Source organism: Theropithecus gelada, chromosome 2 (assembly GCF_003255815.1).
Source record: "Theropithecus gelada isolate Dixy chromosome 2, Tgel_1.0, whole genome shotgun sequence".
In the NCBI taxonomy this organism is placed as follows: Eukaryota; Metazoa; Chordata; class Mammalia; order Primates; family Cercopithecidae; genus Theropithecus; species Theropithecus gelada.
This window is the reverse complement of record NC_037669.1, coordinates 33,757,831-33,783,027: the sequence shown is the minus strand read 5'-3', so window position 1 is coordinate 33,783,027 and position 25,197 is coordinate 33,757,831. Positions and strand designations below refer to the sequence as shown.

General features: G+C 38.3%; 1 protein-coding gene across 4 annotated transcripts in view; it reads right to left on the bottom strand.

The window, feature by feature from the left end:
• Positions 1–6,165: 6,165 nt before the first annotated feature.
• The window catches only part of ATP6V1A (ATPase H+ transporting V1 subunit A), a 61,795-nt gene continuing 42,763 nt past the window's right edge, over positions 6,166–25,197 (bottom strand). For 3 of the 4 annotated variants that reach the window (XM_025375415.1, XM_025375416.1, XM_025375414.1), the window contains 7 exons: positions 22,831–22,953; positions 22,620–22,734; positions 21,889–21,952; positions 19,723–19,926; positions 14,455–14,549; positions 12,635–12,806; positions 6,166–8,865 (listed from right to left, as the gene is read on the bottom strand). In XM_025375415.1, the coding sequence (XP_025231200.1) occupies positions 8,773–8,865; positions 12,635–12,806; positions 14,455–14,549; positions 19,723–19,926; positions 21,889–21,952; positions 22,620–22,734; positions 22,831–22,953 (866 nt within the window). In that variant the 3' untranslated portion in view covers positions 6,166–8,772. Of the gene's footprint in view, positions 8,866–12,634; positions 12,807–14,454; positions 14,550–19,514; positions 19,927–21,888; positions 21,953–22,619; positions 22,735–22,830; positions 22,954–25,197 lie in introns of those variants that run through there. The other variant, XM_025375418.1, reaches the window with a different exon arrangement.

The window sequence follows — 25,197 nt, the reverse complement described above, 5'->3', positions numbered from 1 at the left end:
ACAAAAAACAAACAAACAAAAAAACCAGAAAATTCAAACTAAAAAAATTTATCTTGATGGGTTAAAAAAAAATTTTTGAATCCCAGGAAAAATGCCAGGTTTTTTTTTTTTTTTTTTTTGAGACAGGGTCTCACTCTTGTCACCCAGGCTGAAGTGTAGTGGCATGATCATGTCTCACTGCGGCCTTGACTTCCTGAGTTTAAGTGATCCTCCCACCTCAGCCTCCCAAGTAGCTGGGACTGCAGGCATGTGCCACCATGCCCAGCTGATTTTTAATTTTTTTGTAGAGAGGAGGTCTTACTATGCATGTTGCTCATGCTGGTCTTGAACTTCTGGGATCAAGAAATCCACCTGCGTTGGCCTCCCATAGTGCTGGGATTACAGATGTGAGCCACTGTGCATGGCCAACAAATGCTATTTTTAAAAATCGAACTAAATTATACTCCTTTATAATTATGTTCACAAGCTATGTTGCAGAATTTTGATTCCTTTTTAAAATCTCCCATGTGTAGATAAATGGACAGAAAAAAAACCACCTGTTGGTCCATTCAGTAAAATACCTGAAACTACTATAATAGAATCCTGTTTAGAATCCATAGGCATTACAGTTATTATTGCTAAAATTTCATGATTTAGGAAAACTTTGAGTGCCAGGCTATTCTGAGTCTAAATGAGTCAGAATACATGTGAATCAGCAGAGCACAGTTTAAGGCAAGTACCAAGGTACCTCATAAAGGATAAATTGTTCTGCAACATCTTATAATGCTGAGATTATGATAAAGCTAGTCAACATTTGGGAGAATGCTTATTTAAATCTAAGTCTCTCATGATACTTTTTTTTTTTTTTTTTTGAGATGGAGTCTCGCTCTGTCGCCTAGGCTGGAGTGCAGTGGCACGATCTCGGCTCACTGCAAACTTTGCCTCCTGGGTTCAAGCAATTCTCTTGCCTCAGCCTCCTGAGAAGCTGGGATTACAGGTGTGTGCCACCACGCCCAGCTAATTTTTGTATTATTTAGTAGAGATGGGGTTTCACAATGTTAGCCAGGATGGTCTCAATCTCCCGACCTCGTGATCTGCCTGCCTCAGCCTCCAAAAGTGCTGGGATTACAGGCGTGAGCCACTGCGCCTAGCCTCATGTTACTTTTCATAGCTAAGCATGGAATAAAGATAGCTGTTTCCCAAAACTTGCCACATGGTAAGAATCACTTGGAATGCTTGTTAAATCGATTCCCCTACCCTTTCCCTAGACTAGAGATTCCAATTCAGGTTGGTTTGGGGCAGGGCCTGGGAATCTGTATTAACACAATTCCACGTTTCTTACATTCGGACAAGTTTGGGTAACATCTAATTAAGATGTATAATTATTTAAAACATTAAACCTGTTTCTAACAGTCATCCATTGCTACTTTAGGGGGCTGTGATATGTATTGACGGACACCTGAGTACATATTTGTATGCAACTGGCTACAGCACTGTGAAGAGACAACAATTTATGCATTCTGTGTTCCAAGAACAGACTATTCTCCAAATTCAGGTCAGCTATCCGACAAAGCAAGCTATTGATTGCAAAGAGAATTGAAAGTGCCTGAACTGAAAATTTTAAATCTATTACCACCGCTAGGAAAGTGTAAGCTTAAACATCAAACAAACAAAAACATAATTTTCTTATTAGGTAAAACCTAAAAGTATTTTTAAACCACTATATATTTCTTAATGCAAAAATACTTTAAATATAAACCTCTTAAGTATAATCATTACTTGTTTTTGTAAACTTATTAGTAAAGTATGACATATATACAGGAAAGTGCTTGAATTGTGTGCATGAATTTTTACAAAGTGAACCCATCTTTGTTATCAGGACCCACATCAAGAACCAGAACATTATCAACACTCCAGAAGCTCCCCTTCTGCTACACTCCTGTTATTTTATTTACTTATTTTTTTGAGATGGAGGCTTGCTCTGTTCCCAGGCTGGAGTGCAGCGGCATGATCTCAGCTCACTGCAACTTCTGCCTCCCAGGTTCAAGCAATCCTCCTGCCTCAGCCCCCCTAGTAGCTGGGATTACAGGCATGTACCACCATGCCTGGCTAATTTTTGTATTTTTAGTAGAAACAGGGTTTCACCATGTTGGCCAGGCTGGTCTTGAACTCCTGAACTCAGGTGATCCATGCGCTTCAGCCTCCCAAACTGCTGGAATTACAGGCATGAGCCACTGCGCCCGGCCTACCCTCCTGTTATTAACATTCCCCTCCCCACCATGTGTAACTGCTATCCTGACTTTAAACACCATAGATAAGTTGTTTTTTTACATTTTATATAAATTGAATCATTCGCTGTTGTCGGGCTTCTTTAAACATTATGTTTGTGAGATACATGCATGTTGTTGTGTTAACTTTCATTTTTGTATAGTATTTCATTGTGCGAATATACCACAACTTACTTCAGTTCTTCCAAACTGTTAGCCAGGTGGTTCCCAGTTTGGGGCTTTTACTAATAGTGCTGCTATGAACATTTTGGTACATGTCTTTTTGTGAACATACATGTATGCATTTCTGTTGGATATAGACCTCAGAATGGGATTTGTGAGTCATTAGTTATTCCCAATTCAATTTTGTAGACTCTGTCAGAATAGTTCTCCAAAGTGGTTGTACAAATTTATACTCTTGCCAAATATGTATGACAGTTCCTGTTGCTCCACATCTTCACCAGTACTTGGTATTCTGTCCTTTCCATTTTAGCCATTCTAGTGGGTATGAAGAGGTATCATATTGTATTAATTTGCATTTCTGATGACTTGAAGTTGAGCAACTTTTTCACATAATTGGCCATTTTTTGAGGCATCTGTTAATTCTTTTATCTATTTATAAAGATCTCTGCATTTTTTGTTTGATTTCTTTACATATTCTGGATATAAGTCCTTTATCAGATATTCATTATTTTTATATTCTTGTTCCTCCCCTCTTTAAAGACCTCTATACAATTTTGGTAAAAATGGTTATCTATTTCCAGATTCATCTTCTTCAACTCTGGCTCAAACTCGAACAATTTTCCACTCACATTTTCCTTCTTAAGAAAAACAAATTGGGCCAGGTGTGGTGGCTCACACCTAATACCAGCACTTTGGGAGGCTGACCAATGCAGGTTGATCACCTGAGGTCAGGAGTTTGAGACCAGCCTGGCCAACATGGCGAAACTGTCTCTACTAAAAATACAAAAATTTGCTGGGCATGGTGGCACATGCCTGTAGTCCCAACTACTTAGGGAGGCTGAGGCACAAGAATCACTTGAACCCAGGAGGCAGAGAATGCAGTAAGCCGAGATCATGTCATTGCACTCTAGCCTGGACAACAGAGCAAGACTCCATCTCAAAAAAAAAAAAAAAACCTTGGCCAGGCATGGTGGCTCATGCCTCTAATCCCAGCACTTTGGGAGGTTGAGGCAGGAGCACCTCTTGAACCCAGGAGTTTGAGGCTGCAGTGAGCTATGATCATGCCACTGCACACCAGCCTGGGTGACAGAATGAGACCTTGCCTCTCTAAAAAAAAAAAAAAAAGAAAAAACAGGATGAGTGGGCCGGACGTGGTCTCACACCTATAATCCCAGCACTTTGGGAGGCTGAGAAGGGCGGATCACCTGAGGTCAGAAATTTGAGACCAACCTGACCAACATGGTGAAACCCCATCTCTACTAAAAATACAAAAAATTATCCGGGTGTAGTGGTGCATGCCTGTAATCTCAGCTACTTGGGAGGCTGAGGCAGGAGAACTGCTTGAACCTGTGAGGCTGAGGTTGCAGTGAACTGGGATCACACCACTGCACTACAACCTGGGCAAAAAGAGAAACTCTATCTCAAAAAAAAAAAAAAAAAATGAGTGAATCATATTACCCATGTCCATGTCCACTTTGTCTAGCCGGTAATTTCTCACTGATTTTTCTCAGGTTACTTTAGCTCATATTACTTGGGTCTGAATGAAAAGTACACATGTAAGGAAAAGATACACAGTATGATTTAGTGGAAACAAAGAAACACTAGGAATCAGGAAGCCAGGATTTTGCTATTAAGTAGCTCTGTGACAAGGGCAAGTCAGTTAACCTCCTTGAACTTCGATTTCCTCTTCTACATAATGAGGGGGTGGGAATAAATGATCAAAATCCCCATTGATCCCTTTACTTTCGGGAGCATTAAATCACATCTGTCTCCTTATACCCAAAATAGTATGTGTACTCTCTGCTCTTTCTCAAACATCTTGTCTCCAAGTCTCCTGATCTTTTTACATGGTGTTTCCTTATTTTGCAGAATGCCTTTTTTTTTTTTTTTTTTTTTTTGAGACAGAGTCTTGCTCTTGCCCAGGCTGGAGTGCCAGTGGCACAATCTCAGTTCACTGAAACCTCAGCCTCTTGTGTTCAAGCAATTCTGCCTCAGCCTCCTGAGTAGCTGGGACTACAGGGGCGCACCACCACACCCAGCTATTTATTTATTTATTTAGAGACGGAGTCTCACTCTGTCGCCCAGGCTGGAGTGCAGTGGTGCAATCTCGGCTCACTGCAAGCTCCGCATCCCGGGTTCACGCCATTCTCCTGCCTCAGCCTCCCAAGTAGCTGGGACTACAGGAGCTCACCACCACGCCTGGCTAATTTTTTATTTTTATTTTTAGTAGAGACGGGGTTTCACCATGTTAGCCAGGATGGTCTTGATCTCCTGACCTCGTGATCTGCCCGCTTCAGCCTCCCAAAGTGCTGGGATTACAGGCGTGAGCCACTGTACCCCAGCCCACACCCAGCTAATTTTTGTATTTTTAGTAGAGACAAGGTTTCATCATATTGGCCAGGCTGGTTTTGAACTCCTGGCCTCAAGTGATTCACATACCTTGGCCTCCCAAAGTGCTGGGATTACAGGCGTGAGCCACCTGGCCCAGAGTAACTTTTCAGTTACTAATTGACTAATTTTTTTCCTGGATTTGTAAGAAGCCTGCAGTGGTTGCTAGTAGTGTCCTACCTCTGTCTCCTCAACCATGACCACCATTTCAGTGCCACCAGCCCGACCTCCCAACTGCCAGTACCTAAATTATTTTGCAGAGGGTTTTCTGTGGCCACCAGGGCCTGATCTACCTGTATGCATGTGCTGTGTATTGACTCTCCCCATCTTTATGCGCACAGCTTTCAAATTTTAAATCGACAGGAGCTGGTTGTCAGACAAGTTACCACAGTTTCCTCGCACCCTGGTGGGATAACTGCGATGTGCATTGTTCACTTGTTCCCCAAACTCCCCAGCAGGATTGTGCTACATAGTCCAAAGTATTAACTTGGTTGGTAATGAGTGCTTTAATTGGCTTCTTTCCATTCTGTCTCAATTCTCTACTTTCCTAATGGTGTTTCTTGATACCATCTCCCAAATAAACTACCTAAACTCAATTACTTGTCTCAGAGTCAACTTCTGCGGGAATTCAAACTAAGCTCTTAGAACAACTTCAGTAGCATTTTATCACCCCATTTGAGAAAGCTGATTCCCTTCTTCATATTCCTATATTGTAGCAATACAGTAAAGCTAATATGCTGAAGATATTGGGATATTACCTAATGGACAAAAAATTACCGACTCTATAATGAAGAAGTCTTCTCATGATTTTAAAAATTTCTCTCCATAAACTTCAGACTCAATGGTAATATACAGCTGTTTATTTGACACTGCTTCTTCACTCCTTTGGAAATTGTTAAAAATATAACATTTAAGGAAATAAAATATATCCTACGTAACATAATGAATTGCTACAAAGGATGTTGCTACATTATTATACTGGACCTTAAATTGGCTTGCAAAATCATAAATTACAAGGCTTTAGTTCCCTTGTTAAAAACTGAAGAGTACCACTGATTTCCTTGCATTTAGAAGTGAATTTATAGAAACCACTCACTTTCTCAATTTAAAGTAAAATTCAGAATGGGATGGGATTCTGTGTATTATATTTCCAAAACATAGTGTGATACAATTATGGGCCTTTTTGCAGGCTATAGTGAGGGCTCCAATTCAATTTCATAATCTTAAGAAACAATCTATAAAAAGGAAGGAAAAATTTTTAAAAGGTCATCCCAAAACAGTAAGTCAAGATACAAGGTACACGTTTTCTAGCAGAATGTGCCATAAAAAAGAGAAAAAGAAAAAAAAGTTAATTTAAATCCACTTTTTATTCTTTCACAGATTTTAACAATTATACACAACTTTTAACATAAACATAGTGAAATCTCAAGGATAAGGAGGCAATATATATGGCCTCTTCTATTCGTTATTCAGGATGGAAGGAAATTTTCGAAGTACAATGTGTGAGATTTAACACTGGAAAAATACATAGGAAACTTGTTTAACTGGCTCCACTTAGGACCAGACACAGCACAATAAATATAGAACCGCATCATCTTTTTAAAAGATCATTGTAATTTTAACACATTCTTACTAAAGAAATACATACTATCAATGACCAATCTGAAATTCTGTAACAGGTGAAGAGAGACTTACGATGAATATCTGAGCGTAGGTTCGCTAGCATCTTCACACTCATACATAAACATTCTTAAAGGGAATAAGAATGATTTCAAATTAAAAACAACAACAAACAAACAAATTTGGTCAAACTTTCATCATCATACCATTCATTGCTATCACAATCCTAGCTTGCTGGTAGGTTTAAGAAAGGAATAGAAAGTTTTTGAAATCCTTTTAATTTCTACTAGTCTTAGGGCCTCTTGGGTAGGCCACTTTGGAAGCAAACTGATTAAACAGCACCATTAAGTCCGCATCTCAACAAACCATTGCATAATTTCTGTCAATGTTCTCAAAGGTTAAAACAAGTTGTATGGAAGAAAACCTTTCCTCAATAGCAGGCCACTGTAAAAACATGTAATCTGCAAGAATTTAAACAAAACTATCCTGAATTCTCTACTGATTGCTTTCCTTAATAGATCAACATATAGGCATTACCTAAAAAATTAAATAATAATATACTGAGGCATAAAATAAATACTTTATTTATGCTATCACAATTTGGGTATTTGAGATTGTTAGCCATGTTCACACACCCTTTCCTCTACCCAAAGAGGAAGCAATGGTGCCAGCACTACTGGTCAGAAAGAGTTAATGGGAAACTGTTGCTCTCAGAGCTGTTCTGCAATATGCAGACACATAAATTATTATTTTAAACATATACTTAAAAGATGGATAAAATGATCTTTTTTTTTTAATGTGATGCAGATTCTGTTATCAGTAGATACAAAATTAATTTCATTCCTATTAGGATGGAAACTGGTATGCTGCTGTGGCCATAGATAGTCTGAGAAACCTCTTAAGCCAGTGAACCAAAAACCATATGAAAGAAAGTAATATTTTCTGTGATTGGTTAACTGGCTGTTCAAAAATTCAACAAGCAAACAAACATGCAAACATGTGACACGTCATTATTTCGTAAAAACATAATGCCACTCTGGCCCCAGGAATCACTACAGCCCAGCTGGTCCTTAAAGGTGCAAACAGCCTTTAATTGCTACTAAAATCTCTGCTATTTTACTGCCCATCACACTTGCCACATGATTCTCAGAAGCTTAGGCTTCCAAGATGTTTAAGGAAAATAAAGAAGGTGTGATGTGGATCAAGTTTTCAGTGATTGTTTTAAATGTAATTTTAAAAAGAACTTCTAGTAATGAAGTATATAATAGTCCTTGATACTAAATTTTTTCTAGTGAAATAAACTATGCTTTAATAAGACAGTGTTGCTCTAAGTTTGACCGCCTGATTCTTTTCTTCTCTTTTTTAGAGGGTACTGTTTCATATATTGTGTGAGCCCCACAAATATCTATTTTAAAAAGAGTATAGTCCCCGGCCGGGCGTGGTAGCTTATGCCTGTAATCCCAGCACTTTGGGAGGCCGAGGCGGGCGGATCACCTGAGGTTGGGAGTTCGAGACCAGCCTGACCAATATGGTGAAACCCCGTTTCTACTAAAAATACAAAATTAGCTGGGCATGGTGAAGCATGCCTGTATAATCCCAGCTACCCGGGAGGCTGAGGCAGGAGAATCGCTTGAACCCGGGAGGCTGAGGTTGCAGTGAGCCAAGATCGTGCCATTGCACCCCAGCCTGGGCAACAAGAGTGAAACTCTGTCTCAAAAAAAATAAAATAAATAAAAAATAAAAATAAAAAGAGCATAGTTCCCAATAGTTTCTCACAAATATTCCTGATTTATAGTAGGGGAAGCGATGCATAATTGGAACATTAATCATTATGTTTTTGAAAATTAAATATTTCCTGCAAAGCAATTCCTCTGCAAAATGCTAAGCTGCCAATGAGCTTACCACAATAGATATTGAGTCATTTCACAAAGTACCTGTTCAAAAGTTATAGAAACCTGGCCTTCCATTCCAAATTCACTGCAAAGAGAGTACATGCAGTAGTCCTGTTTACAATTTAATAGAGATAAGGGCACACCTAGGACAAAGAGGGTCATCACCCTACATACAAGTTTACAGTAGTGTAACCATAATATATATTTACTACATTCACCACTTCAGATAGAGGAAGAGGGAGGCCCTTCACAACACTAGAACAAAGGAATGTTAGTTTTATATAAGACCTACCAAAAAAACAGGGAAACAAATAACACACATAGGCACTAGTCTCAAAGCTGCACAATAAAGAAGCAAAGGGTTTGAGATGAGAAATTCAGGAAAATATACACATAGGAGCTTGTTGAGGAAAAGGAAATCACAGTTCTAATCTTCAAGGCTTCTAATCTTCAAGGCTACGGAATGCATTCTGCATATCTTCAAGAAGTTGTGCATAGTCGCTCTTGATCTTTGCCTCACCATCTTTCAGTGGATCCTGAAAGAAGACATTACAAATTCAACTTGCATTTGGAAAATAATTTTCATTATGTTTAGTAAGTTACTTTTTTTTTTGGAGACAGAGTCTTACTCTGTCTCCCAGGCTGGAGTGCAGTGGCACGATCTCGGCTCACTGCAACCTCCGACTCCTGGCTTCAAGTGATTCTCATGCCTCAGCCTCCCAAGTAATTGGGATTATAGGCACCCACCATCATGCTCAGCTAATTTTTTCTTGTATTTTTAGTAAAGACAGGGTTTCACCATGTTGGCCACGCTGGTATTGAACTCCTGACCTCAAGTGATCCACTTGCCTCGGCCTCCCAAAGTGCTGGGATTACAGGTGTGAGCCACTGCACCTGGCCCAAGTTACTTGTATTTTGAGTAGTAGGTGGTAAACCACAGGCAGGAGATAAAACTATACTCATTTTCCCTTTTTCTTAAGGATACAAATCCAACCAAACAGAAAGAAAACAAAATTTAAATTTTGCATTTTGCCTGATCACCACATTCGGTGACCAAAGGCTTTATCCTCAACAATGTGCACAATAGTGGGAAATTATGCCACTTCATATATTAGATGAATATGACTTAATGCACGATAATTAGCAATTTAATCAAAACAGAATTTGCTCAACATCTGGTATCATACTGGGATGGAAAAGTAAAATTTAGGAAATAATGTTAAAATGCACCATTATTTAAAATCCTTATGAAAAGCAACTTACTAATATGTATAAATGAGACTTAACAAGGCTTGGTGCCTCACGCCTGTAATCCCAGCACTTTGGGGGGCTGAGATGGGCAGATCACTAGGTCGAGACATCGAGACCATCCTGGCCAACATGGTGAAACCCCGTCTCTACTAAAAATACAAAAAAATTAGCTGGGCATGGTGGCGTGCGCCTATAGTCCCAGCTATTTGGGAGGCTGAGGCAGGAGACTCACTTGAACCCAGGAGGCAGAGGTTGACAGTGAGCTGAAATCGCGCCACTGCACTCCAGCCTAGTGACAGAGTGAGACTCCGTCTCAAAAAAAAAAAAGACTTTAAAATGTTCCAGTTCTCTAACCCAATAATTCCACTTCTGGGACTCCACACTAAGAAAATGCACAAAACCAACTACATACAACTACATGGTCATCCACGCCAATAACGGGAAATTTTCTTTTCTTTTTTTTTTTTTTGAGACAGAGTTTTGCTCTTGCTGCCCAGGCTGGAGTGCGGTGGCGTGATCTCGGCTCATTGCAACCTGCACCTCCCGGGTTTAAGTGATTCTCCTGCCTCAGCCTCCTGAGTAGCTGGGATTATAGGCATGCACCACCACGCCTGGCTAATTTTGTATTTTTAGTAGAGACGGGGTTTCTCCATGTTGGTCAGGCTAGTCTAGAACTCCTGACCTCAGGTGAATCCTAAAGTGCTGGGATTACAGAGGTGAGCTGCTGCGCCCGGCCAATAACTGGAAATTTTCTAAGTGTCCATGGATAGAAAAATATTACTGTCCAGCCACAAAACAATGCTACAGAAGAGTAATGACATTAAAAAATACCTGTGATGTTAATTTGACACAATAAGCATATAAATAGAAATTATTACTACATACTTCCTATGAATATATAGTTTTTTAAGACAATATTTGGATCAAGTTACATTTGGAAGTTTTTTCACTCTGTGACATAAGCATTTCTCCATGTCTTTGAATATTTTTGACCAAAATGGTAATGCCTTCATAATATCTATCTTATGGACACACCATAATGTACTGTTGGTTCTGTTCATTCTTGGGTGACATTTAAGAAATTTGGCTTAGTGTAGTGGCTCATGCCTGTAATCCCAGCGCTTTGGGAGGCCGAGGCAGACAGATCACCTGAGGTCAGGAGTTCGAGACCAGCCTGGCCAACATAGAGAAACCCCCGTCTCTATTAAAAATACAAAAATTAGCCGGGTGTAGTGAATGCACCTGTAATCCCAGCTACTTGGGAGCCTGAGGCAGGGAGAATTGCTTGAACCTGGGAGATGGAGGTTGCTGTGAGCCAAGATCATACCACTGCACTCCAGCCTGGACAATAGAGCAAGATTCCATCTCAAAAAGAAAAATAAAATAAAATAAAAGAAATTTAATAAACAACCTTGTATATCCATATCAAAATTCTGGTTACTTCCTTCGTTTTATGTATCTCAAGGTAAAATGACAAGACTAAAAAGGTGTAAATGTTTTTAAATTCTCAATATAGTGATTATTTGTACAGGTTTACTTTCAATCTATAGTGTAAACACACACACAAAATGTATGTACTATCTTAAAATTTTTATATTACATATACACTCAGAGAATCATTCTCAGTAGATGGTTAGTAAATATGCCTGGATGTCATGACAGAAATAAATACAATTCAACTGATCAAATATTTAAAAAACAATCTTATACATTTGAGTTCCTACTAATAATTTCATTTAATTATCTATTTTTATCTTGTGTACTTCCAAAAGAACAAGAGGCTACTTAAAAGTTAAAAAACGGCCAGGCACGGTGGCTTATGCCTGTAATCCCAGCACTTTGGGAGGCCGAGGAGGGCGGATCACATGAGGTCAGGAGTTCGAGACCAGCCTGGACAACATGGTGAAACCCTGTCTCTTCTAAAAATACAAAAATTAGCTGGGCGTGGTGGCAGGCACCTGTAATCCCAGCTACTTGGGAGGCTGAGTCAGGAGAATCGCTTGAACCCAGGAGGTGGAGGTTGCAGTGAGCCGAGATCATGCCACTGTATTCCAGCCTGGGTGATAGAGCAAGACTCTGTCTCAAAAAAGGAAAAAAAAAAAAGAGTTAAAAAAGGATGTGCAGTACATGATATTTAAAAGAAGTAAACAGAGATGTCATTTCAGAAGAACATGTGGGCTAGAGGTTAATAGGCACTTGGAGTAAGGTAATTGTTGCTCATCTATGAAGGAAGCTCTAATTTGCCTGGCAGCTAAGACAAAAAGGAATACACATCAGCATTTATTTTAGACATGACATAATTTTTTTTTTTTTTTTGAGACTGGGTCTCACTCTGTCGCCCAGGCTGCAGAGTAGTGGCGCGACCATGGCACACTGCAGCCTTGACCTCAGCCTCCCAGGTAGCTGAGACTACAGGTGTGTGCCCCACACCTGGCTAATCTTTTGTATTTTTTGTAGAGACAGGATTTCGACATGTTGCCCAGGCTGGTCTTGAACTCCTGGGCTCAAGTCATCCTCTTGCCTCAGCCTTTGAAAGTGCTGGGATTACAGGCATGAGAACCACTGTGCCTGGCTGATATACTAATTTTTATCATTAGAATTCCTATTTGAACATAACTTTGAGGCCTCTACTGGTTTTACAAAACCTGAACATGTGTGAAAATAACTGCAAGTTTTATAGCCCAGGTTTGGGCTCAAAATAGCTAGAAAAATTAAAAAGAAGCATTGCACTTTGGGAGGCCGAGGTGGGTGGATCATGAGGTCAAACGATCGAGACCATTCTGGCCAACGTGGTGAAACCTTGTCTCTACTAAAAATATCCAAAAATTAGCTGGGTGTCATGGCACGTGCCTGTAGTCCCAGCTATTCGGGAAGGTTGAGGCAGGAGAATCGTTTGAACCCAGGAGGCAGAGGCTGCAGTGAGACAAGATCATGCCACTGCACTCCAGCCTGGCAACAGAGCGAGACTCTGTCTTAAAAAAAAAAAAAAAAAAAAGAGAGAGAAAAAAAGAAACATTTTCAAATAAAAAAAGTTACAGCAGAAACAAAATATACCTTGAATTTCATGGAGGAAAGTTTATACAGGATGTCTCCCATGTGTTCACGAATAATGGACCATGTGATTTTATTGTCACTCTGGGCAGTGGTTTCAACAGCTCTACGAGCCATATCATAAAATGCAATCATGTTGGACAGCATCCCTACTGTCTTGTAGAATGGGCAGAACCTAGAATAAATGACGGTCAAAAAAGTTAACAAAAATAAATTCCAAAACAGGTTCATAAAACTACTAGAGCATTCATTTCTTTATCTAAGTATGCAGATTGCTTACTTATTAGACGATACATAAGGAATAAAAAAATAATAGTGAAAAGACCAACAGCTGCTTAACCAGAGTTTTTGGACAGAGATGTCTCAGGATATGGGATAGAAGAAGATATATATTCTTTTATTTATTTTAAGGGTAAATTTTACTTTTCTCTGTTAAAATCATCAAGTTGGAAAACAATGAAACAGTACTGCTATAATCTAATGACTCTCTGAGGGTTTGTTTTTGTACAATGCAGTTAAATAAGTAACACAAATGGTAAAATAACTGAGTTGTAAAGACTCCCTTGTGATAGTGGATTAGGTTTAATGAGTAATAAGAAAGCAGGAAATTGCAAGTTCCTAAAGTTAGTAGTAGCCCCTTTTTTCTTAATGTGTTCATTTTCATTTGCCAATACTTTTTAAATAACAGACACAAGAACAAATACTCAATTGCAGTCACATACATTCTTACAACTTTTGGACATGTTTAAACACATTTGCGTACATAATTTCATGCATACTCCTATTACACCTTTTCCAAATAATTTTTCCCTTGTTATCTTTGTGTAGGTGGTTCCTAGAAGCTTCATAAGTTCCCAACAGAGCAAATTTATGGGGCTTACTGATAAACTGGCACATTTACTGCTTGCCCTACATTCCGGTAATCCTTCTATTGGCTCAGTTCCTTCTTCAGTCTTATATGGGGCCAAATATGATTTAAGGGAGAAAAGATAATCTGGCATGAAAGGGCTAAATTCTCAAAGTTGAAAAGAAATGAGAACTTTAAACAAGCCTCAGTAGTAGCATTGATAATGATGGAAAAAAGAAAGCACTGAGTAGGAGTTGGAGTGCTCTAACAGAGACCTTGGTAGAAAGCAAGCAATAGGACTCTTGGGAAATGAGGCATGAAAGCAGAACTATTAATTATTTAGGAAAAGAGTAATAATTATTTAGGAAAAGAGTAAAAGAAGCCAGGCATGTTGGCTCATGCCTGTGAGTCCCAACACTTTGGGAGGCCGAGGTGGGTGGATTGCTTGAGCCCAGGAGTTGGAGACCAGCCTGGGCAACATGGCAAAACTCAGTCTCTACCAAAAAAAAAAAAAAATTAGCTGGGCATGGTGGTGGGCACCTGCAGTTCTAGCTACTCAGGAGGCTGAGGTGAGAGAACTGTCAGGAGGTTGAGGCTGCAGTAGCTGAGACTGCGCTACCGCACTCTAGTTTGGGTGACAGAGTGAGATCCTGTCTCAAAACAACAACAACGTACGAGAGTAAAGGAGACATGGGCAGTGGAAAGAAACGAAGAAGGCTTCTGCACTAAGCCACAATTAAATCTAACTATAGATGAACGTATGAGTGAAAATACTGTCGTAATTGGACAAATGAGCAAATCAAGATAGGGGACATATTAGATCATTAGATGTCTACTACGAATATACAAATAAACCAATCTACTAAATCAGAGTGTATGAGCCTGTATGAGAATAAAAAAAGGTTTTTATGTGTACCCCTTCATCAAAACACAATAGAAAATCCTCAAATAAAAAAAGGAAATCAATATAGCTTACCTGTCATAAGGAGTATATCCATTTTGTTGTAGGAAATCATCTTTGATAAGTTTTGCTACCTCCAGAGTGATTTTATCTGTTTCTGCCAAAGAAGCCTAGAAGAGAAAAAGATATTTTTAGACATTTACTCTAAAATGTAAGATCGATGGTGGCAATTAATTAACAAGCAGAAACTATATAATCCACAATCACTTATTGTTAATAAATTTACTTATAACTGCTTTTTGATTGCTGTTCTTTTTAAACTGTGGTTAAAAAGCATATAACATAAAATTTACCATCTTTGCCGCTTTTAATTATATAGGCAGTAGTGTTATATATACTCACATTACTGTGAAACAGATTTCTAGGGCTTTTCCATGTTGTAAATCTGAAACATTACATCCAATGAACAGTAACTCTCCTTTCTCTCTTCCCCCAGCCCTGGTAACCACTATTCTACTTTCTGTTTCTATGAATTTGACTATTTTAAATACCTCATAAAAACGAAATCATACAATGTTTGTCCTTTTGTGACCAGCTTACTTCACTTAGCATAATGCCCTCAGAGTTCATCTGTACTGAGGCATGTGACAGGATCTCTTTCTTTTTTAAGGCTGAATAATATCTCATTTTATATATATATATATCACATTTTGTTTATGGATTCATCCATAGATGGGCATTTGGGTTGCTTCCACTTCCTGGCTATCGTGAACAGTGCTGCTAAGAACATGGGTCCGGGTGCAGTGGCTAACACCTGTAATCCCAGCACTTTGGGAGGCCGAGGCAGGAAGATTGCTTGAGTTCAGGAGTGCGAGACCAGCTTGGGCAACATGGTGAAAACCTGTCTCTACAAAAAATACAAAAATTAGCCAGGTGTGGTGGCACGCGCCTGTAGACACAGCTACTTGGGAGGCTGGGGTGGGAAGATTGCTTGAGCCTGGGAGGCAGATGGAGGTTGCAGTGAGCTGAGATCGTGCCACTGCACTCCAGCCTGGGTGACAGAGCGAGAACTTGTCTCACACACACACACAAAAATCCCAAACAAACATGGGTGGCAAAAAGCTTGCTGTTTTCGCCGGATGCTGTGGCTCATACCTGTAATCCCAGCACTTTGGGAGGCCAAGGTGGGCAGGATCACAAGGTCAAGAGATCGAGACCATCCTGGAAAACATGGGGAAATCCCATCTCTACTAAAAATACAAAAATTAGCCAGGTGCGGTAGCGCACGCCTGTAGTCCCAGCTACTCGAGGGGGCTGAGGCAGGAGAATCCCTTGAACTTGGGAGGCGGAGGTTGCAGTGAGCCGAGATCGCGCCACTGCACTCCAGCCTGGTGACAGTGTGAGACTCCCTCTCAAAAATACATATACATACATACATACACACACACACACACACACAAGCTTGATATTCTTTTCTTGAAATACCGCTTCACATCTTGGCTTGCTATCTTAATTATTTGTATTCTCAGTCTTAAGTTTGTTTAATAAAAATCTATATAGCTCATAAATAGTTGAATTTTAAAAACATTACAAAGTATTTAGAACTATGAAGTACAGTAAGTATGTACTATTCTATGTCTGAGTGCTATTTTACTAGTATAGCTAAGTTACAGAGCTTCATCCTTTAAATATCACTACCTCAAAAGCCCTAACTTTTACAATCGCCGTAGCAGCCTTAAGAGATAATATCAGTGTTGCTGGGATCACTAACAGGTAAAGATTTCTTGGGAGTGGAAAATGGACAAGCCCAATGAGTTAACTACATTCTTTCATTATTTATGCGTGCTAAGCTCCTTAGGTAAGGATCAGGTCTCCAGTTTTTTTTTGTAAATCCCTTTTATCCGTAGTCCTCTTCAACCACAGGTAAATATTAAACAATGTTTTATGTGCATTCTTTTATTTGTATAAATTCATGTACAATGTGTATTTTATTTTGTGCAAGTGTCTTTAATTATGTAAAACATTCTTACTTGTGTCTTTGGTTTGGTACTTTGTTTCGATCCACCCATGCTGCTGTGCCACATGGTCTGCAGCTTCCAGCTCTCATATATTTCATCCTCTGTGGTGTGCACCCTCCCTATTTTACCTTCCATCTTTTGCTCACAGTAGAGGACTTTCAGATTTCTTCTATTTCCCCACCACCATAAACATCCACTTAAGGACCTGTTTGAGAATTTCTTTGGGGATAAATATCCAGAAACAGAATTGCTAGGTCCCAGGGTATGTAAGTCAGTCCTATCAGACTGGTCCCCACAATGGCAGCACCAGACAATCCGCCCACCAGTTCCTCTGTCTCCACAACACTGGCAATATTTGACATTTTAACTAGTATAATGTGGTGTTCTCAGTGTTGTTTGAGCAATTCTCCATAGGTCTTAGTCTTTTGGGATTCCTTTTCTATAATCAGTCTGTTCTTTCTTTTGGCCACATTTCTGTTGAAGTTCTAGTCTTCTTATTCATTTACAGAAGATCTTTGTACATTTTAGACATTAGTCCATTGGTGTTTTCTTTAATTTTTCAAAAAGTATTTTTAAAATTAAAATTTTTCTAAACATTTTTATCTTATTATGTATTTACTTATTTTTTAATAGAGATAGGGTCTCACTCTGTCACCCAGGATGGAGTGCAGTGGCGAGATATCGCTTCACTGTAGTCTCAACCTCCTGAGCTCAAGTGATCCTCCCACCTCAGCTTCCCAAGTAGCTGGGACTACCGGCCTGAACCACCACACCCAACTGATTTTTATATTTTTTATAGAGACAAGGTCTCATCATGTTGCCCAGGCTGGTCTTGAACTCCTGGAGTCAAGCCATCCACTCACCTCAGCCTCCCAAAATGCTGGGATTACAGGTGTGAGTCACAATGCCCAGCCAGTCCATGAGTTTTAGATGTCACAAACTTCCCTCCCAATGTCACTGGTCTGTTACCCTTAACCAGGATAGGCCTTTGCTAAACATAAATGCTTACTTTTCATGTAATCAAAAAACTCTTTTTATTGTTTTAAGGCTAACGTTAAGGGGTTTATTTTAGAAGTCCTTTTCCAACTCTAGATCACAAAGATATTTTCTTAATATTTGTTTTCTATTAAACTGAAAGTCTTACCTTTCCCATGTAAATTGTGAATCTATCTGGATTCCAACTTTGTATGTGGAATTAGAGAACAATCCAATTTTGTTTTTTTCCTCCAAATAGTAAACAGTTTTCTATCACAGACTAAAACAATGTATCTTCTCCTCACTTGATTTTTGGTACCATCTTTGCATTATCAATGGTTTATACAATCATAAGTCTATCTCTATTCTGTTCCACTGGTCTGCTGGTCTGTTATTTTACCAATACCACACTATCTTTATTATTAGGGTTTTGTATTTCCCCTTATCCAATAGGGGAAAAGCTCACACTTTACTGTTCTTATTTAAGGTTGTGAATCTTTGTGAAATCAAATGAATTTTAGATTGGCGTTACATTGAATTTACAGATTAAAGAGAAATGGTTTTTTTTTTTTTTTTTTTTTTTTTTTTTGAGATGCAGTCTTACTCTGTCGCCCAGGCTAGAGTGCAGTGGTGCGATTTTGGCTTACTGCAGCCTCCGCCTCCCAGGTTCAAGCAATTCTCCTGCCTCAGCCTCCCAAGTAGCTGAGATTACAGGTGCCCGCCACCATGCCCAGCTAATTTTTTGTATTTTTAGTAGAGATGGGCCAGGCTGGTCTTAAACTCCTGACCTCGTGATCTGCCCGCCTCAGCCTCCCAAAGTGCTGAGATTACAGGTGTGAGCCACCACGCCTGGCTGAGAAGTGGCATCTTTTTAATAAGTCATTCCATCCAAGAGCATGGACTGTTTCTATTTTCAGATCATCTTCTGTTTCATTTATTAGTTTAAAAGTGGTTTTCATAGAAGAAATACATATTTCTGGTTAGTTCCTACACTCTAGTTTTTGTTGCTATTGAGAACATCTTATTTTTACTTTTATTTTCTAGTTGGTATTGCTAGTGTACAGAAATTCTCTTGATTTGTGTTTATCTTGAATCATAACCCCCCAGTGAACTCTTACTTCTGTTTCTCTGTTAATTCTGTTATATTTCTAATATAAGAGCACATTATCTACAAACAATGACATTGTTATCTCTTTCTTTACAATTTTTCTTTTTTCTCTTCTTACACCATTGGTTATGATCTCTGGTATTCGACTGAACACAGTGATGAGATTAGGCATGCTTGTCTTAATCCCAGTTTTTAAATGAAATGCATCTGAAATTTCTCCAGTAAGTAAAGTGGTTTCCCTAGCTCTTAGTATATTACTTTCAACACATTAAGGAAGTTCTCTTACATTCCTTGTTTGCTGTTTCTAAAAATTGTAATAAACTTCAAATATTTTTCTACATTAATAGAGATATCCTTTTCCGATTATATTATTACTTTAGTGAATTACAATAGATCTTCTGTGTCTAATATGGACATTCCTGAGATAAACTTGCTTATGATGTATCATTTTGTTGTCTTTAATATCCTACTGGACCTCATACTCTAATATTTAATATTTTATTAAGTATCTACATTCATACCTACATTCATCAACAATATTAGCCTATATTTTTCCTTTCTTGTATTGCCTTTATCTGGTTTTACAGTTCTTCTTGTTTCTTGCTTCTCTTATCGGGCAGATAAGAGAATATTTTTATTCTACAAATAATAAGTAGTAATACATGCTACAATGTTAGCTATCTCCAAATATTAACCTTTTTTGGAATAAATTAGGAGGTGACTTTATAACATATAATAAAAAGAACAAAACCAGACAGAGAACTCTGAGTACTAACTAGCATTGCATACTACCTGAGAAGTCTTCATTCTGGCATTTAATTTGCCTAAATTTAATTACACCATCTTTCCTTGAAGAATCAAGATACAGACACAAGAATGTAAGTCACCTGTTTAAGGCCACATAGCTAATTAATGGAGGAACTATAAGCCAATCCTTCTGGTACCTAGCCCTAGCATTCCTACAAAAATGTATGTTAACAAATCCTAACTCTACCACCTCTAATTTGGTTGGTGACGGGTATATTCCATTTCAAGATAAAAGTAAATCAAGTGTTTCTTTCTCACCTACAATATACCCAAGAACCATGCTAAGTACTGTAATGAATTAAAAATTTCAATTAAAAATATTTAATAAATATTTATTTTGCTAGGCAAGAATCTGCAATATCTAAGGCTCTATCTGTTCTTGTAACACCCCAGTGTAACCCACAGATCTATTTTCCATGGAATTTAACAACTCACCTTTCCGACAAGCTGTACAATTTCTGCCAGGTCTTCTTCTTCCTGCAGAATTTCCTTAGCTTTGGTCCTCAAAGGAACGAACTCTGTGAAGTGTTTGTCATAGTATTCATCCAAGGCACGCATATACTTGCTGTAGCTGATGAGCCAATTGACAGAGGGGAAATGCTTACGCTGAGCTAGTTTCTTATCTAAGCCCCAGAACACCTGATGAAAAACAAAACAAAACAAAACAGTAATTTTTCTTAAAAAACACAATTAAAAAAATTCTGAAGCATATTTGTCCTAACCATGCAATTTTTTTTTTCTTTGAGACAGTCTTACTCTATCACCCAGGCTGGAGTGCAGTGGCATGATCTCCGCTCACTACAGCCTCTCCCTCCTGGTTCAAACAATTCTCCTGACTCAGCTTCACAAGTAGCTGGGATTACAGGCATGCGCCATCAGGCCTGGCTAATTTTTGTATTTTTAGTAGAGATGGGGTTTCACCACGTTGGCCAGGTTTATCTCGAACTCCTGACCTCATGTGATCCTCGGCCTGCCAAAGTGCTAGAATTATAGGCATGAGCCACCATGCCTGGCCCCTAAATATGCAATTCTATAATTCACTGGTCAAATTATACATCGTTTTAGTATATACTAAGTAAAATTAAGACAGAATAAAATTTGCAGAAAATGACAATAATCTATTTCCTTTTATTTTCAAAGTGGGTAATACCTACAAATCAAATTTAAAATTTACCTGTATTTTCTTAATAGTGTGTCAAATCCAACAGCAAAAAGAAAAATTAATTTACTCTTTTGAAATTATGGTACAATAGAACCAGAAAAAGTTTATGTAGATGGAATACACACTTTACTTTGATTAAAAACCTCTAACTGGCCAGGCATGGTGGCTTACACCTGTAATCCTAGCGCTTTGGGAGGACGAGGCAGGTGGATCACCTGAAGTCAGGAGTTCGAGACCAGCTGGCCAACACGGTGAAACCCTGTCTCTATTAAAAATACAAAAAATTAGCCGGGTGTGGTGGCGGGTGCCTGTAATCCCACCTACTTGGGAGGCTGAGGCAGGAGAATCGCTTGAACCTGGGAGGTGGAGGTTGCAGTGGGGTAAGTTCGTGCCATTGCACTCCAGCCTGGGCAACAAGAACGAAACTCTGTATAAAAACAAAACCAAACAAAAATATCTAAGTGTTTTGATTAAATTTAGCTCCCTATCATTCACAGGGCCAATCCAATAACAACTGACAGTGATTTTTGTAAGGGCAAACATTCACAGATACTCCATGCATTTCTAACTCTAGCCCTCTTCCCCCAAAATTTGAAACTCAAAAGTTTAGCAAATGTTAAAGAGCTTGAGAGTTGTAAATTTAGCCTCCGCCCTTTCCTTTTATCTGATACTGTCATAAACACAAGTAAATATTCTGTTTTTCCCACATGAATAATACACATATATCACTTTTTTTAAAAAAAACTATAGCTCTGATTTGTACACATCTTTTATTTGGGCTTCTTTTAATAGTCAAGCTGGCTACCTATCCACTAAAATTCATGTCTTGTCACTGGGAAGCAAATGCTTAGGCAGAAACTGCATTTTCCAGCCTTGCTTTCACCTGGATGTGGCTAACAGAATGAGTGGAATGACTGTCACTTTCGAATTCAAGGTTCGAAAAAGGTGGGTACACAAGGCCTAGCTCACTTGTGTCAGCTAGATGCAGATGATCACCAGGCCAGGTGACAGTGGAGTCACAAGATGGAAGGAATCCTGGACTCAGAATTATTACTAAACAGAAGAGAGCCTTGGATCATACTGTGAAGAGAAATAACTTCTGGGTATTACACATTTTTGGGCCGCTTTGTTTCTATAACTAGGGTTACTATGACTTAAAGGATAGTATTACTCTAATACTAATCAAACCTTTGCTACCTAGATATATTTTCCACTTATATATTATTAAGTTTATTAAATATCCTACGTAAACAGCTAAGAAAAAAAACAGTATTAAAGGCTCTGTGTTGAGAGTGTTTCTAAAACAGACTTTACCATTGCCTATACTTTAGAGACTAAATTAAATAATTTACAATGATTACATTAGATCGCATTAGAACAGCAGGGGCTGCAGAGAGGAGGAAAGGCTCAGAAGTTGACTACACCAGGGAAAGACATACCTGAACGATACCAAGAGTGGCAGATGTAACTGGATCAGAAAAATCACCACCAGGTGGAGAAACTCTAAATTAAAAAAAATATATGGTCATTACAAAAAAATACAGTCATTAGAAACGCTTATGAAAAATAACATATATAAAAATGTTAAATTTTTTTGAAAGTCAATTTTAATGTAAACAACTTTTTAATGTGAATAACTTCAGAAATGACCTTTGGAAAGAAAATCTTACCTAAAAATCTTAAACAAAAGCCAGTATTTAGTTGTAAATAAGAATGGAAACTACAGAACACTTTCTAGTATGAGACATGAGATAGATATTTTATTATAATCAATTTTATTATTCTAATCAAATAGATGAAGCAAGAAGGAAAAGCTCCAAGAAAAAAAGTATGGCTTTACATAGTGATCATGAATCTTCACTTTCGTTTTACCAAGATGCAATCTCACCTCATTATGTCTATAATTTTCTAAATTACAAAAATAAAATAAGTATCTAAATTAAACATATATAAATTAAAGTCAAACCTATGGTACCTAGAACATGTAGAAATTGCCTAAACATATGCATCTTCAAAGAGCTCCTTAGGTGACTCTGGAGTGCAATCCTCCTTAAGAATCTCTGCTCCCAGTGGGAGCTAAATATTCTCTTTACAATAAGTGACTTTTTTTCTCTGTTTAATACATCTGTAACTTTTTTCCTTTTATAAAGTACACAGTTTGGGTGCTTACGCTCCTACAATGCTGACACTCCCTTCTCTTTCAGGATTTCCAAGACATTTCACCCTGCCTGCTCGTTCATAAAAAGAGGCCAGACGGGCACCAAGATAGGCTGGATATCCACTATCTGAAAAAGGAAAAGAAATTTTAAAACAGAGTTTCTAAGCCAGCCCTGAAAATCCTTATCAGCCTTGTTTACATGATAAGCAATACACAGACTTACCTGCAGGCATTTCAGCTAAACGACCAGAGATTTCTCTAAGGGCCTCAGCCCATCTAGAGGTAGAGTCAGCCATCATACTGACATGATAGCCCATGTCACGGAAGTACTCTGACAGTGTGATTCCTAAATTGGGAAGAATATTATTATAAGTTACAAAGCTAGCATATAAAATCCTCGATCTTTCCACCCTTAAGAAAACTTTAAAGCAAAAAGCACACAACATAGACTGCTAATGGCTCCCTCAAAGCTGCTCTTCCTCTTTTTCTGGGCACACACTGAACTGTTTCCTAGCATCCTGTGCACTTAGATATGGCCAAGTAACTGATCTCTGGCTAAGAAAACTCAAGTCAAAATAATGTGTTCTATGGCCAGGCAAGTCACATACTCTTCCATACTCTTTCTTCCTTCTGGCCTACTGAAATGGAGAGAACTCCCAGTAGTCCTGGAAGCCATGTGTTGAAAATGGTAGAGTTCGTTTCAGCCTGGATCGTGGCCCAGGATGACAGAATAAAGAGTCCCCTGAACACTTGAAATAAACATCTATTATACTGAGCAAATATACATTTGGAATTATTTGATGCCATAGCCTAGCTTACCCTAATATAATGCACATTTTAGAAAGCAGGAAATGACTTTCTCTATTTGTTGAAATAATTAAGTCTGAAATTAATTTTCAAATGTAGCTTCTCTATATATATCACATACACACACACAAGCATGTATGCATGCAAAAGTAACCCTTAACCAATCAGCTTGGGCGGTTACTTTCAAAAGTAACAAATGTTATTAAAATGAGTAATATCTCAATTGTCCAGATTATTCTGCTATGGAGATCAGGTCCTATCCTGTAAATTTAGACAGTAAACCACTGATAAGCAGCTAATATACAGAAATGGGTGTTGGGTTCTAGTTCCTATTCTGTCATTAACCTTAGCAAAATAACTCGATCTCCCAGTGTGGCTTCCTAACCTATTAAAAATGGAATAATGCCTGCCCTATATACTTCTATATAGCAGATGAAGTGAATTAAATGTCATCTAAAAAGTACAAAGTGTTATGAAACTCTAAGATACTAGGAAAAATGTATAGTTATAAAAGCTCCAAAATCTAATGCCTTGGTTTCTTTATTTTACTGGTAAAGAGACAGAGGTTTATATAAGTAAAATTAACATAATTAATGGAAAATTCAGCACTTTACTATTTATCATATTGCATCTTTCAGAATAAAAAATACTGACTGTTGAGGCATCCATAAAATGGTCTCATGAAGAAAGTCTTTAGGAAACATTATCAATATTAAGGCTTCAACAACACAATGATTACCACATATTCCAATCTAATAAGAACAGATCCTTTCTTATACAAGCACGCTGTGTTTTAAATCTGTGATGAAATGTCACAGATACTTGTAATATTAGAAAGAAATGGCAGAAAAGACAGATACACATGAGTAAGTGAGAATTCTGACAGACCTACAGGTTTCAGATAAAGCTTCTTCAAACTTGAAGGCACATCCTGAGGAGCAACAGTGCTTTGTTTGGAACACTGCAAAAAGCTACATGGCCAGTTGCAGGAGTTCCTTGTACCCAGTTTGGCATCAAAGAGAAGCAGGGAGATGGGGATGAATAAAACAAAAGTAGGTACTCCCTATTTTCACTAAGTGAAAAGTGAGTGAGGCAGAGGGGAAGAATTCACTGTGAATGGTCTTACAGCTGCTGATTTCTGGTATTAGGCAAGAAGAGTAAAATAGCTTTTTTACACAGCTGCATGCCATAGTAAACCTCACAAGTTACCATGAAGAATTCCTACTACCCAGGACACAGTCACAGCCACCCCTCCCATCTCCTACAAAGATGAGTAACAGTAATAATAAACATCGGTATACAATATCTAAACAAAGATAAAATAAGAAAAAAGACAGAAGAGAAGAATATAATGATGGTCAAATAACTTGCCAATGAATAAATGAAAACTGTGACCACAGGTAAAAAAAAAAAAAAAACCAAAAAAAACCCTATAATAATGCAGCCTACTACAAAATAAAATCTCAAGGCATATGGAGCAAGATAAGAAGAGTTATTTCATGAACTGGCAGAACAAAAAGAAATAGAAGTGAAGGTTTCATTAGAAGCAACACAAAGAATAAATACCATTTATCCTGTGAACAGACAAAAGGCTAAATAAAAAGGATCAGAGAGGAAATAACGCACATGGAAAACAGATAACAAAAATCTAATATGTCCAGTTGGTATATTTGAAGAAGATAGCCATAATGAAAGAGAAAAAGTTTCAGATGCAATTTTCTAAATTTTTCCAAAATAAAAGACTTATTTCATAGATTAAAAGGGTACATTATGTCTCCAGTAC